The 13,127-nt window shown below is 43.2% G+C and overlaps 1 protein-coding gene and 1 pseudogene across 3 annotated transcripts in view; both read left to right on the forward strand.

Annotated features, from left to right (window-relative positions):
• Window positions 1-2,084: 2,084 nt before the first annotated feature.
• LOC112133966 (U6 spliceosomal RNA) lies at window positions 2,085-2,184 on the forward strand (annotated as a pseudogene).
• A 1,999-nt stretch (window positions 2,185-4,183) lies between these two features.
• The window catches only part of AFG1L (AFG1 like ATPase), a 242,231-nt gene continuing 233,287 nt past the window's right edge, over window positions 4,184-13,127 (forward strand). Inside the window, exon 1 of one of the 3 annotated variants that reach the window (XM_054557955.2) lies at window positions 4,184-4,512. In XM_054557955.2, the coding sequence (XP_054413930.2) occupies window positions 4,374-4,512 (139 nt within the window). In that variant the 5' untranslated portion in view covers window positions 4,184-4,373. The remainder of the gene's footprint in view (window positions 4,513-13,127) is intronic. The other 2 variants (XM_054557953.2, XM_024248591.3) reach the window with 2 other exon arrangements.

Here is a 13,127-nt window from a genome sequence, read left to right on the forward strand (position 1 = left end):
TATTTTATTAAAAAAAATGTTGGCCAGGCAAGGTGGTTCATACCTGTAATGCCAGCACCTTGGGAGGCCAAGGCAGGCGGATCGCTTGAGCCCAGGAGTTTGAGACCAGCCTGGGCAACATGGCAAAATCCTCTCTAATAATACTAAAACAATTAGCCGGGCATGATGGCATGCACCTATAGTCCCAGCTACTAGGGAGGCTGGGGTGGGAGGATCACCTGAGCCTGGAAGGCAGAGGCTGCAGTGAGCCGAGATCATGCCACTGTACTCCAGCCTGGGTGACAGAGTGAAACCCTGTCTCAATCAATCAATCAATCAATAGATAGAGATGGGGTCTCGCTATGTTTCTCAGGCTGGCTGGCCTCAAGTGATGCTCCCACCTTGGCCTCCCAAAGTGCTGGAATTATAGGCATGAGCCATGGTGCCGGGCCTGTTCCTTATTTTAGGCTTTGACATTATTCTTCTCAATTCCTATTTACAATCATTTCTGATTAACAGTTTGTGTATACTGTATATATTATCTCATTTAATTCTCACAAAACCTGTGAGGTAGCCGACACAGAAACCACCCTAATTTTATAGATAAGAAAAACAGGCTGGGCGTGGTGGCTCAAGCCTGTATCCTCGGTATATTGGGAGGCTGAGGCGTGAGGAACACTTGAGGGGCCTGGGGAATATAGGGAGGCCCTGTCTCTAGGAAAAATGTAAAAATTTTAGCCGGGCATGGTGGCACATGCCTGTGGCCCTAGCTACTCGGGACACTGAGGTGGGAGGATTGCCCTCTTAAGCCAGAGAGGGCAAGGCTGCAGTGAGCCAAGATCCCACCATTGCACTCCAGCCTGGGCGGCAGAGAAAGACCCTGTCTCAAAAAAAAAAAAAAAGAAAAAAGGAAAAAGAAGAACAGAGAGAGCTTGAATTAGTGACAAAATCAGAGCTCAAATATATCTCCTGACTCAGGAGAAAACTCAGTTTTCTATTGACCATTTTCTTTCTTATTTCCTCATTTCTTTCATTGTATTTGTCCTTCTCTAGACTATTTTAATTTGGTTTTATCCTTAATATTAGATGCCAGAGCTACTTGCCATTTTCTCTAGGAAGATTTTTTAAATAAGGACAAGAAAATACCTCATAATTTTATGACTTATTTCAAATAGCTTTCCTGACAATGTTAAAAAATTTTTTCAGGCTAATTATTTTGTTTAATTTGTTTTAGGAATTGCAGGAACAGCAGGATTAATGTTTTAATAAAATGGTTTACAATGGCTACTTAGTCTTCTGGTCATTCTCTTGACTACATCAATTATAATATAATTGAATACATCAATTACAATCTAAGTTATTAAGTTAATCTAAGTTATTTCCCTCTAAATTAGCTTACATTTGTACAAAATAAAGTTAATTTCTTATGTTTCTACTTGCACAACCATGTGAAAATTTCCTGTAGGTCTTCTTTGGCATCAAATTATCCATGAGTGCTTATATTATTACCTCCATAATTATTAAGCTGTTGGAATTTCTAATAAAGGACAATTTCATTGGCCAAGGCAAGTGATTTTTCGGAGCAAACATAATGAAATCTAAATACTCTCTGAAAGTCTTTTGAGTGTGATAAATACATATGCAAGTCAAGGGAGAAACAATCAGATTTTTCAAAAGGTCTTTCACAAAGTATCACACCAAAAATTAGCAACAAAATAAAAAGAAAAATCACCATAGTATGAAGAACAGTTTGTCATGTCAGGCAGTGAAATTACAGATAGAAGATAAATAGTACGTGTAAATTGGCTTATTTTGACAGATACAATCAAAATAATTTTTTCTATAAATGATTTGACCAAGTTGGTAGAGACATCTCTAAATTATTATGCCATGCTACACTTTCTCTTTCTTGTTTCTTTGGAATCCCTCTTCTAGTGTGGACCAACTGTCTGACTTCCTAGAATTCTTCTTAGTGTAGTCTTTTCATTTGTTTTCACACAACTGAACTTTCTTCTTCCTATACTCCAGACTTTCTTGCCTGCCTGACTTCACTCTATTGCTGTTCTTGGAAGGTCTTTATCTCTTAAAAGTTAAGCTTGTAATGCTTGCTTTGGCAGCACATATACTAAAATTGGAACGATACAGAGATTAGCATGATCTCTGCGCAAGGCTGACACACAAATTCGTGAAGTATTTCATGTTTTTAAAAATTAAAAAAAAAAGCTTTAAAGCTTGGGATGGTGGTTGGGACCTGTAGTCCCAGCTACTGGGGAGGCTGAAGCAGGAGGATCATGTAAGTTCAGGTGTTCAAGGCTACTGTGCACAATGATGGAGTCTGTGAATAGCCACAGCACTTGGGCCTGGGCAACATAGTGAGGCCACTTCTCTTTAAAAAAAAAAAAAAAAAAAGTTGAGCTTTTAGAAGGCCTTTTTGATTTACCAGCCAAACTGCTCTTTCATTGATTCCACAACACTGAATTATCTTTATTTTTTAAAAAATTTATTTAAAAAATCTTTTTATTTTATTCCCTCCCCTTTCCCCCTTCCCCTCCCCCTTCCCCTCCCCTTCTCTCCTCTACCCCTCCCCCTTCCCCTCCCCTCCCCCCTCCCCCTCTCCTCCCCCCTCCCCCTCTCCTCCCCCCTCCCCCTCCCCTCCCCCTCCCCTCCCCTCCCCTTCCCCCCCTTCCCCTCCCCTTCACCTTACTTCCCCCTCTTCCCTTCCCCCTTCCCCTCCCTTCCCCCTTCCCCTTTTCTCCTCTCCCCCTCCCCTCCCCCTTCCCCTCCTCCTTCCCCCCTTCCCCCTTCCCCTTCCCTTCCCCTCCCCTTCCCCTCCCCTCCCCCTTCCCCTTTTCTCCTCTCCCCCTCCTCTCCCCCTCCCCCTTCCCCTTCCCCTCCCCCTTCCCCTTCCCCTCCCCCTTCCCCTTCCCCTCCCCTTTCCCCTCCCCTCCTCTTCTCTTTCCTTTTTCTTTTTTTCTTTTTTTGGGACAGAGTCTTGCTCAGCCGCCCAGGCTGGAGTGCAGTGGCACGATCTCGACTCACTGCAGACACCCTCTCCCGGATTCAAGCGATTCTCCCTGCCTCCGCCTCCTAAGTAGCTGGGATTACAGGCACCCGTCATCATGCCAGCTAATTTTTGTGTTTTAGTAGAGACGGGGTTTCACCATGTTGGCTAGGCTGGTCTTGAACTCCTGACCTCAGGTGATACGCCTGCCTCAGCCTCCTAAAGTGCTAGGATTACAGGCGTGAGCCACCGCGCCGGGCCTTCTCCTTTCTTTTTTTGTTTTTTTTTTGAGACAGGGACTCACTCTGTCTCCCAGGCAGGAGTGCAGTGGCACAATCCCAGCTCACTGCAGCCTCCACCTCCTGGACGCAACCCCACCTTGGCCTCCCTAGTAACTAGGACTACAGGGCGCAGGCCACCATGCCCAGTTAATTTTTGTATTTTTTGCAGAGACAGGATCTCGCTATGTTGCCCAGACTGGTCTCAAACTCCTGGGCTTAAGCGATTCTCCGGCCTGGGCCTTCCAAGCATGAGCTACCTAGCCCAGCCTGTATTATCTTTTCTGGAATTCATCTCGCTTACTGGATTGCCAGCCTCTTCTGGACAGCAATTTGTACTCCTAATTCGCTTATTATAGTATGTCAAAGCATTTATTGTTTAATCAAATTAGGGCTGATCAACGAGAAGTTACCCTTCGGATACACTGTCCCATGACTTCTCCGTCCACCAACAGTCCTTCTTAGGCCCTTGGCTTTCCCATGCCTCTTATACATTCTTTCAAAACATTTGAGTGCGTACCATTTATGTTATTCAAATACGAAAAGGGAAAGCGGTAGGCGCACATTTCAGGTACTCGTCAAAGATGAGTTGGACGCTGGAGGTAAAATAAAAAATGGGCCTACCATTTAGGGAGGTGTGACGAAGTGACATCACTCTTCCGTTAAAACCCGACGGCCCATTGGGTCACCTCCATTTTATTCAGGTTTCGGAATCTCGGTCATGTGAGCTAACTTAAAAGGCTCAAGAGTGGTTACCTGCCTACCCGTCATAATCACTTCCCAATTCCTTGAAAACTTCGGGTTCCTCGGCCGGCCGCCAGCGCCGGGCGGAGAATCGCCCTCCCTCCCACTGCCCAGACTGGAGCTGCCCGTTCCGTTCCGCCCCGCCCCACTGCATGCTGGGAGTCGTAGTCCCGGCTGGCAGCGTCCGGAAGGACGGGAGGGCACGGGAGTGCAGCCCGCCCATGTGGCTAGTGGAGGTCACGTTCCCTAACTGATCCCTTGGTTCTCTCGGGTGGAGCCTTTAGCGTGCACGGCGGGATTTGACTTTGCTACCGTCTCTTTTCTGGGTTTCAATAAAGTTTTCCTCTTCCTCTCCTCGTACGGAGTTCAAGATGGCGGCCTCCTGGTCGCTCTTGGTTACCCTGCGCGCCTTAGCACAGAGCCCGCTGAGAGGGAGATGTGTTGGGTGCGGGGCCTGGGCCGCCGCTCTCGCTCCTCTGGCCACCGCCCCTGGGAAGCCCCTTTGGAAAGGTCAGTGACTGTGCCATGAGTAGTCCGAGCCGACTGCGTATGACTAGAGAAGCCTCTGGGGTTACCCTCCTTGTCCGATCTACCCCAGGTGTCTCCTGCTTTCACGAAGCTGAGGGCTCCTCGAGAGGAGTTTCTATTTCTCTTGACCTTTTATACTGTCTGTGAATGAGCCCTGAGCACTGAGGGAAATGACCCTGAGTGACTTTCATTTTGAGGGTCAGAGGTCGACTCAGAGTTTGTTCCCTTCGGGACATTTAGAGAGCTGAGCCTAGTGGGAGTGCCTGGCTTGAAGTGATGCAGGTGTGCGGTTGGGGCCTGGGGGCCTGGGGGCCTGGGGACCCCTACCCTCTGCGTTTTCCACGCTCTCGGGGCTGGTGACTGACGGGCACTGGAGGAAGAGCCGCACCTGGGACCTCTTGCAGGCCCTGATGTCTCTCGTGATTCTAGGAAGGAAGGTCCACACACATTCTCAGATTGAGGAATCGATTCTTGGTGGTGTTTTCAAGTCACTAGAGGCTTCAGTGGAATTATTTTGTCACCGGGCTTTCTTTCTCCTTGGCTTCCTTCATTCAGTTATATGTTCATGAATGAATGAATGAATGTATATTCTGAGTAACCAAGTCAAGAGTGCCAGTTTTACTGCTCTATTCATATATTCGCACTAAACTGCACGTTTTTCAAAGGCAAGGACATTGTGTCATTGTTTCCTAAGCACTTAGCGCAATGATTGGTACTTGATGTGCAAATATGATTTTTGAATGAATGAATGAATGAAATTATTCTCATTGTCTCCCTCATCCACATACTCGTTTTCCTTTTTCTCAAATCGAAGCAACCCCTGTAATATACCTTAGTAGACTGATAGACCTTAATAAAGTATATACCTTAATAAATAGATTCTTATTTATTAATTTAGCTAAAAATATGACAATCTTTGACCCTTATCATCAATGCAGTTGAAATTAATACTAGAACTTTGATTAGGTCACCTTACGTTTTTCTCCAAAGATTAGCATAATGCACTTAGTATAATGGAATAGGCTCCACACACAGCCTAGGGGTTAGCCGTGATCTGCTGGAGTAGTCGTTAAAAGTAAATAAATAAATAAAGATATAATGGAATATTCTGGTAGTGTAAGCTGTGGATTATAATATAAATTTTATTTTTCATTTTTGGTAGTCAATAAAAGCAAATGCTATAAATTTCAACAGGTGCAAGAAAGAATATGGCAAAATGTAAGGCTTTTTTCTATCCCTATCCCTTAGCTGCTTAGTTTTCCTCCTCGGAGGCAATCTGTGATACTGGTTTCTTATGTATTCTTCCAGATACATTCTGTGTATGTACAAGCATATACATATATAGATAACCGTATTAAAAAAATAGAAGTAGTAACATGCTGTATACATTGTTTTGTGTATACAGCAGTTAATTCTGTTAATTGTTAATTTCTTTTTAAATTTAGTAGCTTGGAGATCATTCCATATCAATACCATATCAATTTCATATGAATAGAACTGCCTCGTGTTTTAAGTTTTAAAAATAGTATTCCATTCTATGTATATACCATGATTTATGAACATTAAAGATTCAAGGAGCATCATTATAACATATAAAATTCACTGAATGCTTATTCTGTGTCATACAATATACTAAGTACTTTCTACATACATTATCTTATTATTCCTCATTATCCTCATTTTGGAGATCATGAATCCAAGGTTGCTGAAGATACATGGCTAGTAAGTGTCAGAACTTCTGGATTCAAGTAAAGGCTGTGCTATTAATCTATACTCATACTTTCTCCAATACACAAAATTTAGCCAATTCTGGGTGTGAAGATTTGATGAAAATGCAGTTAGGTTAGAGGTCCATTTAATTGTATCTAAGGATGCTCCCTTCCCCTCTTTATTTTTATTTTGTTTATTTATTTATTTTTTTGAGATGGAGCCTTGCTCTGTCTCCCAGACTGGAGTGCAATGGCACGATCTCGGCTCACTGCAACCTCTACCTCCCAGATTCAAGCAATTCTCCCTGCCTCAGCCTCCCTAGTAGCTGAGATCACAGGTGCCCACCACCACGCCTGGCTAGTTTTTGTATTTTTAGTAGAGATGGGGTTTCACCATGTTGGGCAGGCTGGTCTCAAACTCCTGACCTCAGGTGATCCGGAGCCTCGGCCCCCCAAAATGCTGGGATTACAGGCGTGAGCCACGGTGCCCTGCCCCCATCTTTAAATAAAAGGAAAATTTTAGTTGAAATTTTGTTCAGTATTCAGAGTCTGATTTACAAATCGATTTTCTATCCCTTTCCTGTTTTTTTGGGGGGGTACATTTCTATTTTATCTTCATTTTTCATCTTTTGAAGTCTACTATTTAGTACAGTGTAATGTGGCTGGGTGTGGTGGCTCACACCTGTAATCCCGGCACTTTGGAAGCCTGAGGGGGTAGGATCACTTGAGCTCAGGAGTTTGAGACCAGCCTGGGCAACATGGCAAAACCCCCTCTCTATAAAAAATACAAAACTTAGAAGGGTGTGGTGGTGCACACCTGTAGTCCCAGCTACTTGGGAGGCTGAGGTGGGAGGATCACTTGAGCCCAGGAAGTCGAGGCTGCAGTGAGCTGAGAGAGATGGCGTCACTGCATTGCAGGCTGGGTGACAGAGTGAGACCCTGTCTCAAAAAAAAAAGGAAAAGTGAATGAAACTGAGTTCTAGCCCTTGAATAGCCCATAGTCTTGAGAGGCAGATGGAATTATGGTAGCCAGCATTTGATGAGCCCCTTCTGTGTTCTAGGCACTTTGCTAGCAGTTTCTGTTTTGTAATTTAATCTTCATAAAACCCTATAAAAATTATCTTTATTTTATAGATGAATAAACAAGGATGGTCACCCAACTTGGATTTTAAACCCAGGCGTTCTTGCTTCAGAGTCACAAACTTAACTGCTATTTGTACTAGCTTTTTAATGTAACGGTGAACATTAATAACATATTGTACCATGATCTAAGCCTGTTTGAAGTGTTATAAGACTACAGAGGAGGAAGCAGCTCTGCTTGGAGAGGGGAAGTTTTTTTTTTTTTTTAGACAGAGTCTCGCTCTGTCGCCCAGGCTGTAGTGCAATGGTGTGATCTCTACTCACTGCAACCTCTGCCTCCTGGGTTCAAGCGATTTTCCTGCCTCAGCCTCCTGAGTAGCTGGAATTACAGGCGCCCGCCACCATACCCAACTAATTTTCATATTTTTAGTAGAGAGGGGATTTCAACATGTTAGTCAGGCTGGTCTCGAACTCCTGACCTCAGGTGATCCACCCATCTCGTCCTCCCAAAGTGTTGGTATTACAGGCGTGAGCCACTGTGCCTGGCCAGATTTTTTATTTTTAGCAAAAGTGTGGATGTGAGCTGTACATGGCCCTTTTTGGTTTATGGTCTCTGAGAGAGCAGCTAGAGATGAAGCTGTAAAGGTGAGCTGATGTGGTTGAGAAGAGTCTCTTACAGTATATTAAGATGTCTAAGCTCAGTGGGACACTAGTGGAAGTTTCTCAGGAATAGAAGTGATCAGATCTGTTTTAGCATGATTGTTCTTGTGGCCACCTGAAAAACAACTCAGAAATGCCTGGGTGGGAGAATACTGGAAGCTGGGTGATTATTTAGGAGGAAGTTGAAGTAGATAGAGTGTTAGGGAGTGGCTAAGGGGCTGAATTACTGCTCTGGTGAAGGAGAGCAGGGCAGCTGAGGGAGGGAATTCAGAGACACTTCTTTGTTAGAATTAACATACTTGGCCAGGCCCAGTGGCTCATGCCTGTAATCCCAGCACTTTGGGAGGCTAAGGCTGGCGGATCACCTGAGGTCAGGAGTTTGAGACCAGCCTGGCCAACATGGTGAAACCTCATCTCTACTAAAAATACAAAAATTAGCTGGGCGTGGTGGTGCTTGCCTGTAATCCCAGCTACTTGGGAGGCTGAGGCAGGAGAATCGCTTGAACCCAGGAGGCAGAGGTTGCAGTGAGCCAAGATCATACCACTGCGCTCCAGCCTGGGGAACAGAGCAAGACTCCATCTCAAAAAAGAAAGAAAAAAAAAAAATTAACATACTTGGCCATACTTGGAGGAGACAAGGAAAGGGAGGAGTGAAGGTAAATTTAGGTTTCCTATTGCAGGTGAAATAATGACATAATAAGTAAAAAGTAAAACAATAAAAAAGCAATTTAGGTTTCTGAGTTTGGGCAATTTAATCAAAAGAAACAAAACAAAAATGAAACAAAATGATAGGGCCAAAGGATTTTAGAGGGAGATTCAATTTGGGGCTTGTTAAATTTGAGGGATTTATTATAGTTCCAGGTAGATAAGTCTAGTTAGTTGTAGGACATTTGGGGATCTGAGACTAAGAAAGAAAATATGAGGTGTTGGGAGCCATGAGAATAGAAGAATGAGCCTGGGAATATACGTGTAGCATGAAAAGAGCCTGTGGCTTGTGCCTGAAATCCCAGCTACTCATGAGGCCAAAGCAGGAGGATTGCTTGAGGCCAGGAGTTTGAGACAAGCCTGGGCAGCATAATGAGGCCCTGTCTCTAAAAAAAGAAGAGAAAAGAAAAGAAAAAGAAAAAGCTAAGGGCTAGTGCTTGAGGAAACTTGACATTTTGGGAGCAGAAGAAGGGGCCTCATAGAGTGGTCTTAGGAGACTAGGAGAGAAGCCAGGGAGGGAAATGTTTATAGGTTTTCTAAAACCTAAAAATTAGCATAACCGAAATTCCATTTTCTTTAAGCTAGCCGTAGAAATTCAATGTATTTCATAGAAGCAAGGTAATATGAGGATCACGTCTTGTGATTTCTTTTTATTATGCTGACGATATCACAATATTATATTTTTAAAAAGGTGCATCTATTAAATGATGATTCATATTTAACTCCACAATCTCTTTAGTATACATACATAGGAGTTTATTCCCTACTGAGGTTTTTTGTTTTTTTTTTTTGAGATGGAGTTTTACTCTTGTCGCCCAGGCTGGAGTGCAATGGTGCGATCTTGGCTCACTGCAACCTCTGCCTCCTGGGTTCAGGCGATTCTCCTGTCTCAGCTTCCTAAGTAGCTGAGACTACAGGCATGTGCCACCACTGCCCAGCTAATTTTTTTGTATTTTTAATAGAGACGGGGTTTCGCCACGTTGGCCAGGCTAGTCTGGAACTCCTGACCTCAGGTGATCTGCCCAACTTGGCCCCCCAAAGTGCAGGGATTACAGGTGTGAGCCACCAGGCCCGTCCCCTGATTAGGTATTAATGTGAGTAGAACTAACCCTCCTCAGCCATATGAATTGGTATAGTTTATTTTTTATTTATTTGTTTATTTATTTATTTATACATATTTTGTTTCTCTTTTACATGTTACTTGCCAGGTACAATTTATTAGTAGTACATATTACTAGTTAAGAAAATAGTCTTTGGACTTACTTTCTGTTTCCCTTAATACTCATTGGTTATAGCATTTGAACTTAGTTTTTTTTTTTTTTTTTTTTTGAGACGGAATATCACTCTGTCATTCAGACTGGAGTGCAGTGGAGCAATGTCGGCTCACTGCAACCTCTGCCTCCTCCCAGGTTCAAGCGATTCTCCTGCCTCAGCCTCCTGAGTAGCTGGGACAATAGGCGCATGCCATCACGCCTGGCTAATTTTTTGTATTTTTAGTAGAGTTGGGGTTTCACTGTGTTAGCCAGGATGGTCTCTATCTCCTGACCTTGTGATCCGCCCGCCTTGGCCTCCCAAAGTGCTGGGATTATAGGCGTGAGCCACCGCGCCTGGCCTGAACTTACTTTTTATTATCCAATTAGATGAATATCTTTATGTGAACTTATTTCATGTTTCTTGGATTTTTGTTAATATTTATTATATTAGAAAAGAATGTCATGCCTATCCCTGAGACTGATTATCTTTATGATAATGGAGGATTTTGTGGTGCTGGTGGGAGTATAGCAGTAAGGCCAACCAGAGGTCACTCTCATTGCCATCTTGGTTTTGCCTGGCTTCTTTACTGCAAGTTGTTTTATCAGCAAGGTCTTTATGACCTGTATCTTGTGCCAACCTCCTATCTTATCCTGTGACTAATAATGCCTTAGCCTCCTGGGAATGCAGCCTACCAAGTCTCAGACTTATTTTACCCAGCCCTTATTCAAAACAGAGTTGCTCGAGTTCAAATGCCTCTGACATTTCCCCCACTCCCTTTTACAAGGGAACCCTTAATAAGGGTTGAATAGAAACAAAGATCCATCTTCTGCAACTTCTTCAGGCTGAATAGGGGCAATGCTATTCCTGCCTAACTATTAGGGTCTCTTGTATTCAGGGTAGAGAGGAGCTCAGTCAGAAAGCGTCGGTATGGCAAGGGCCATTCATAACTCTTGAGTTCTGACAAAAGGTGATATCTGGAAGATTAATAACTGTTCAGTTTAAGAGAACATTGAGTAAGCTTATCCTGCATTCCTTCACGAAGAGTACAATAGCAATATATTCCACAACAGTAAGGTAAAATAAATAAAATTATCCCAAGTAAATGAACTTAGAAGGCTTTCCATGAACTGGGCAACTGTTGGAACCAAGCTGATATGGGGTTGCTAGCTGATTCCAATATGTGCCCAGAATTAGAATATTGATCCAGATTTTTACATTACCCATACCTCTTGTTTCTTCTGAGTAGCAACCAGAGATCACTGATTGATTTACAAGAATAAGCAGAGTCAGTCTAAATTGCGGAAAAACCTTAGAAACAACTGACGAGACTAGATTTTTTTTTTTTTTTTTTTTGAGACAGAATCTCGTTCTGTTGCCCAGGCTGGAGTGCAATTGGCATGATTTCAGCTCACTGCAACCTCCGTCTCCCGGGTTCAAGTGACTCTCCTGCCTCAGCCTCCTGAGTAGCTGGGATTTCAGGTGCCCACCACCATGCCCTGCTAATTTTTGTATTTTTAGTAGAGACGGGGTTTCACCATGTTGGCCAGGCTGGTCTCAAACTCTTGCAGGTGATCTGCCCGCCTGGGCCTCCCAAAGTGCTGGGATTACAGGCATGAGCCATCGCTCCCAGCCCGAGACTAGAATTTAATAACAGGTACCACAGTTCTTGAAACATAATTTTTCTCTCCAGTCTCCCATTTTTACTAAAGACAAATCATGGTAAGACTGATTTGCTTTGTTATACTTGGCCTGATATTTGTATAAATTGCAGGAAAAATAATTATTTTTCACATAGGCTTTTAAAATTGACTTTGATGGAACTCTGTTCCATAGAAGGAATCTCAGATAAGACTTTTTTTTTTTTTTTTAAAGCCAAGCCCAGCCATGGGTTTGTACCCTCAAATACCTATGAGTTGAGTAAATACCTCTTCTCTTGAGGTTGCAAGATAACTTGGGGCTCCTGGGCCTGTACTTTACTTACTACAGGTCAGGAACTCTGGGCAGGGACTGTGTAGACAAGATACGAGGCCAGTTTCCAAAGGAGCTTTTATTGGCTCTATAAGTCAAGTTTGATTACTTAAAGGAAAGCACACCACTCCAGTCAAAACCTTGGTAAAATAACCAGTTTCTCCAATTGTGCCCTGTTACAAATGAAAACAGATTTTTATTGCACTTATGCAAATAACTATTGCTGTAAGTTAAGATACTCACTAATAGTTTTCAAGTTCTGGAGAAATCAGGTAGAGAGAAACAATTATGCTCCAAATTTTGTTTACAGGAGTATACTTTACTTAATTGTTAAAAGCTGTCAATAGCTCAAAATAAAAGTTTCCTTGACTCTGGAAATCAGAGTTTCGCTCTGTCACCCGCTGCAACCTCCGCCTCCTAGGTTCATGTGATTCCTGTGCTTCAGCCTCCTGAGTAGCTGGGATTACAGGTGTGAGCTGCCACACCCGGCTAATTTTTGTATTTTTAGTAGAGATGGGTTTTGCCATGTGGCCAGGCTGGTCTTGAACTCCTAATCTTAAGTGATCTGTCTGTCTCAGCCTTCCAAAGTGTTGGGATTACAGGCGTGAGCCACCACGCCTGGCCTTTTTATTTTTTAAAATTAGAGACACAGTCTCACTATATTGCTTGCCCTGGTCTGGAACTCCTGGGCTCAAGCTGTCCTCCTGCCTTGGCCTCCCAAAGTGTTAGGATTACAGGCGTGAGCCAACATGCCCAGCCTGGTCTCTAATTTGAGCTCAAGTGATCCTCCAACCCCAGTCTCCAGTAGTAGACTTCAGTTGTGCTAGCTCTATCTTCTCTCCTAAAAGCATTATGGATGCTAGCTCTTCCTGCTGTCTTTTGCCTCCCTTGCCCAAGTTCTCTGTTGAGGACCATTTCTACTCCTTGCCTGGAGATACCTGATACTTTAATTTCCAGAATCTCTTTCATAACCTCTTTTTACCATCCTGCTTATCCTTCTTATTTCTTCTCATCATTGTTCCCATCCCAGAAGCTACTCTATAAACATGTTATCTATCCATACTCTTGACCAGGTGGCAGTTTTCAACAAGTTTTTAAGCCTGAACATGTAATTCTTTATAGTTGTTCCTCCATTTCTTCATAATATCATTTAAATGCAACTCCTGTAGATTCCATTTTGAAATTCTCATTTATATATGTGTGTGTATAAAATTTAAACTA

The sequence above is a fragment of the Pongo abelii genome, chromosome 5 (genome assembly GCF_028885655.2).
Source record: "Pongo abelii isolate AG06213 chromosome 5, NHGRI_mPonAbe1-v2.0_pri, whole genome shotgun sequence".
Lineage (NCBI taxonomy): Eukaryota > Metazoa > Chordata > Mammalia > Primates > Hominidae > Pongo > Pongo abelii.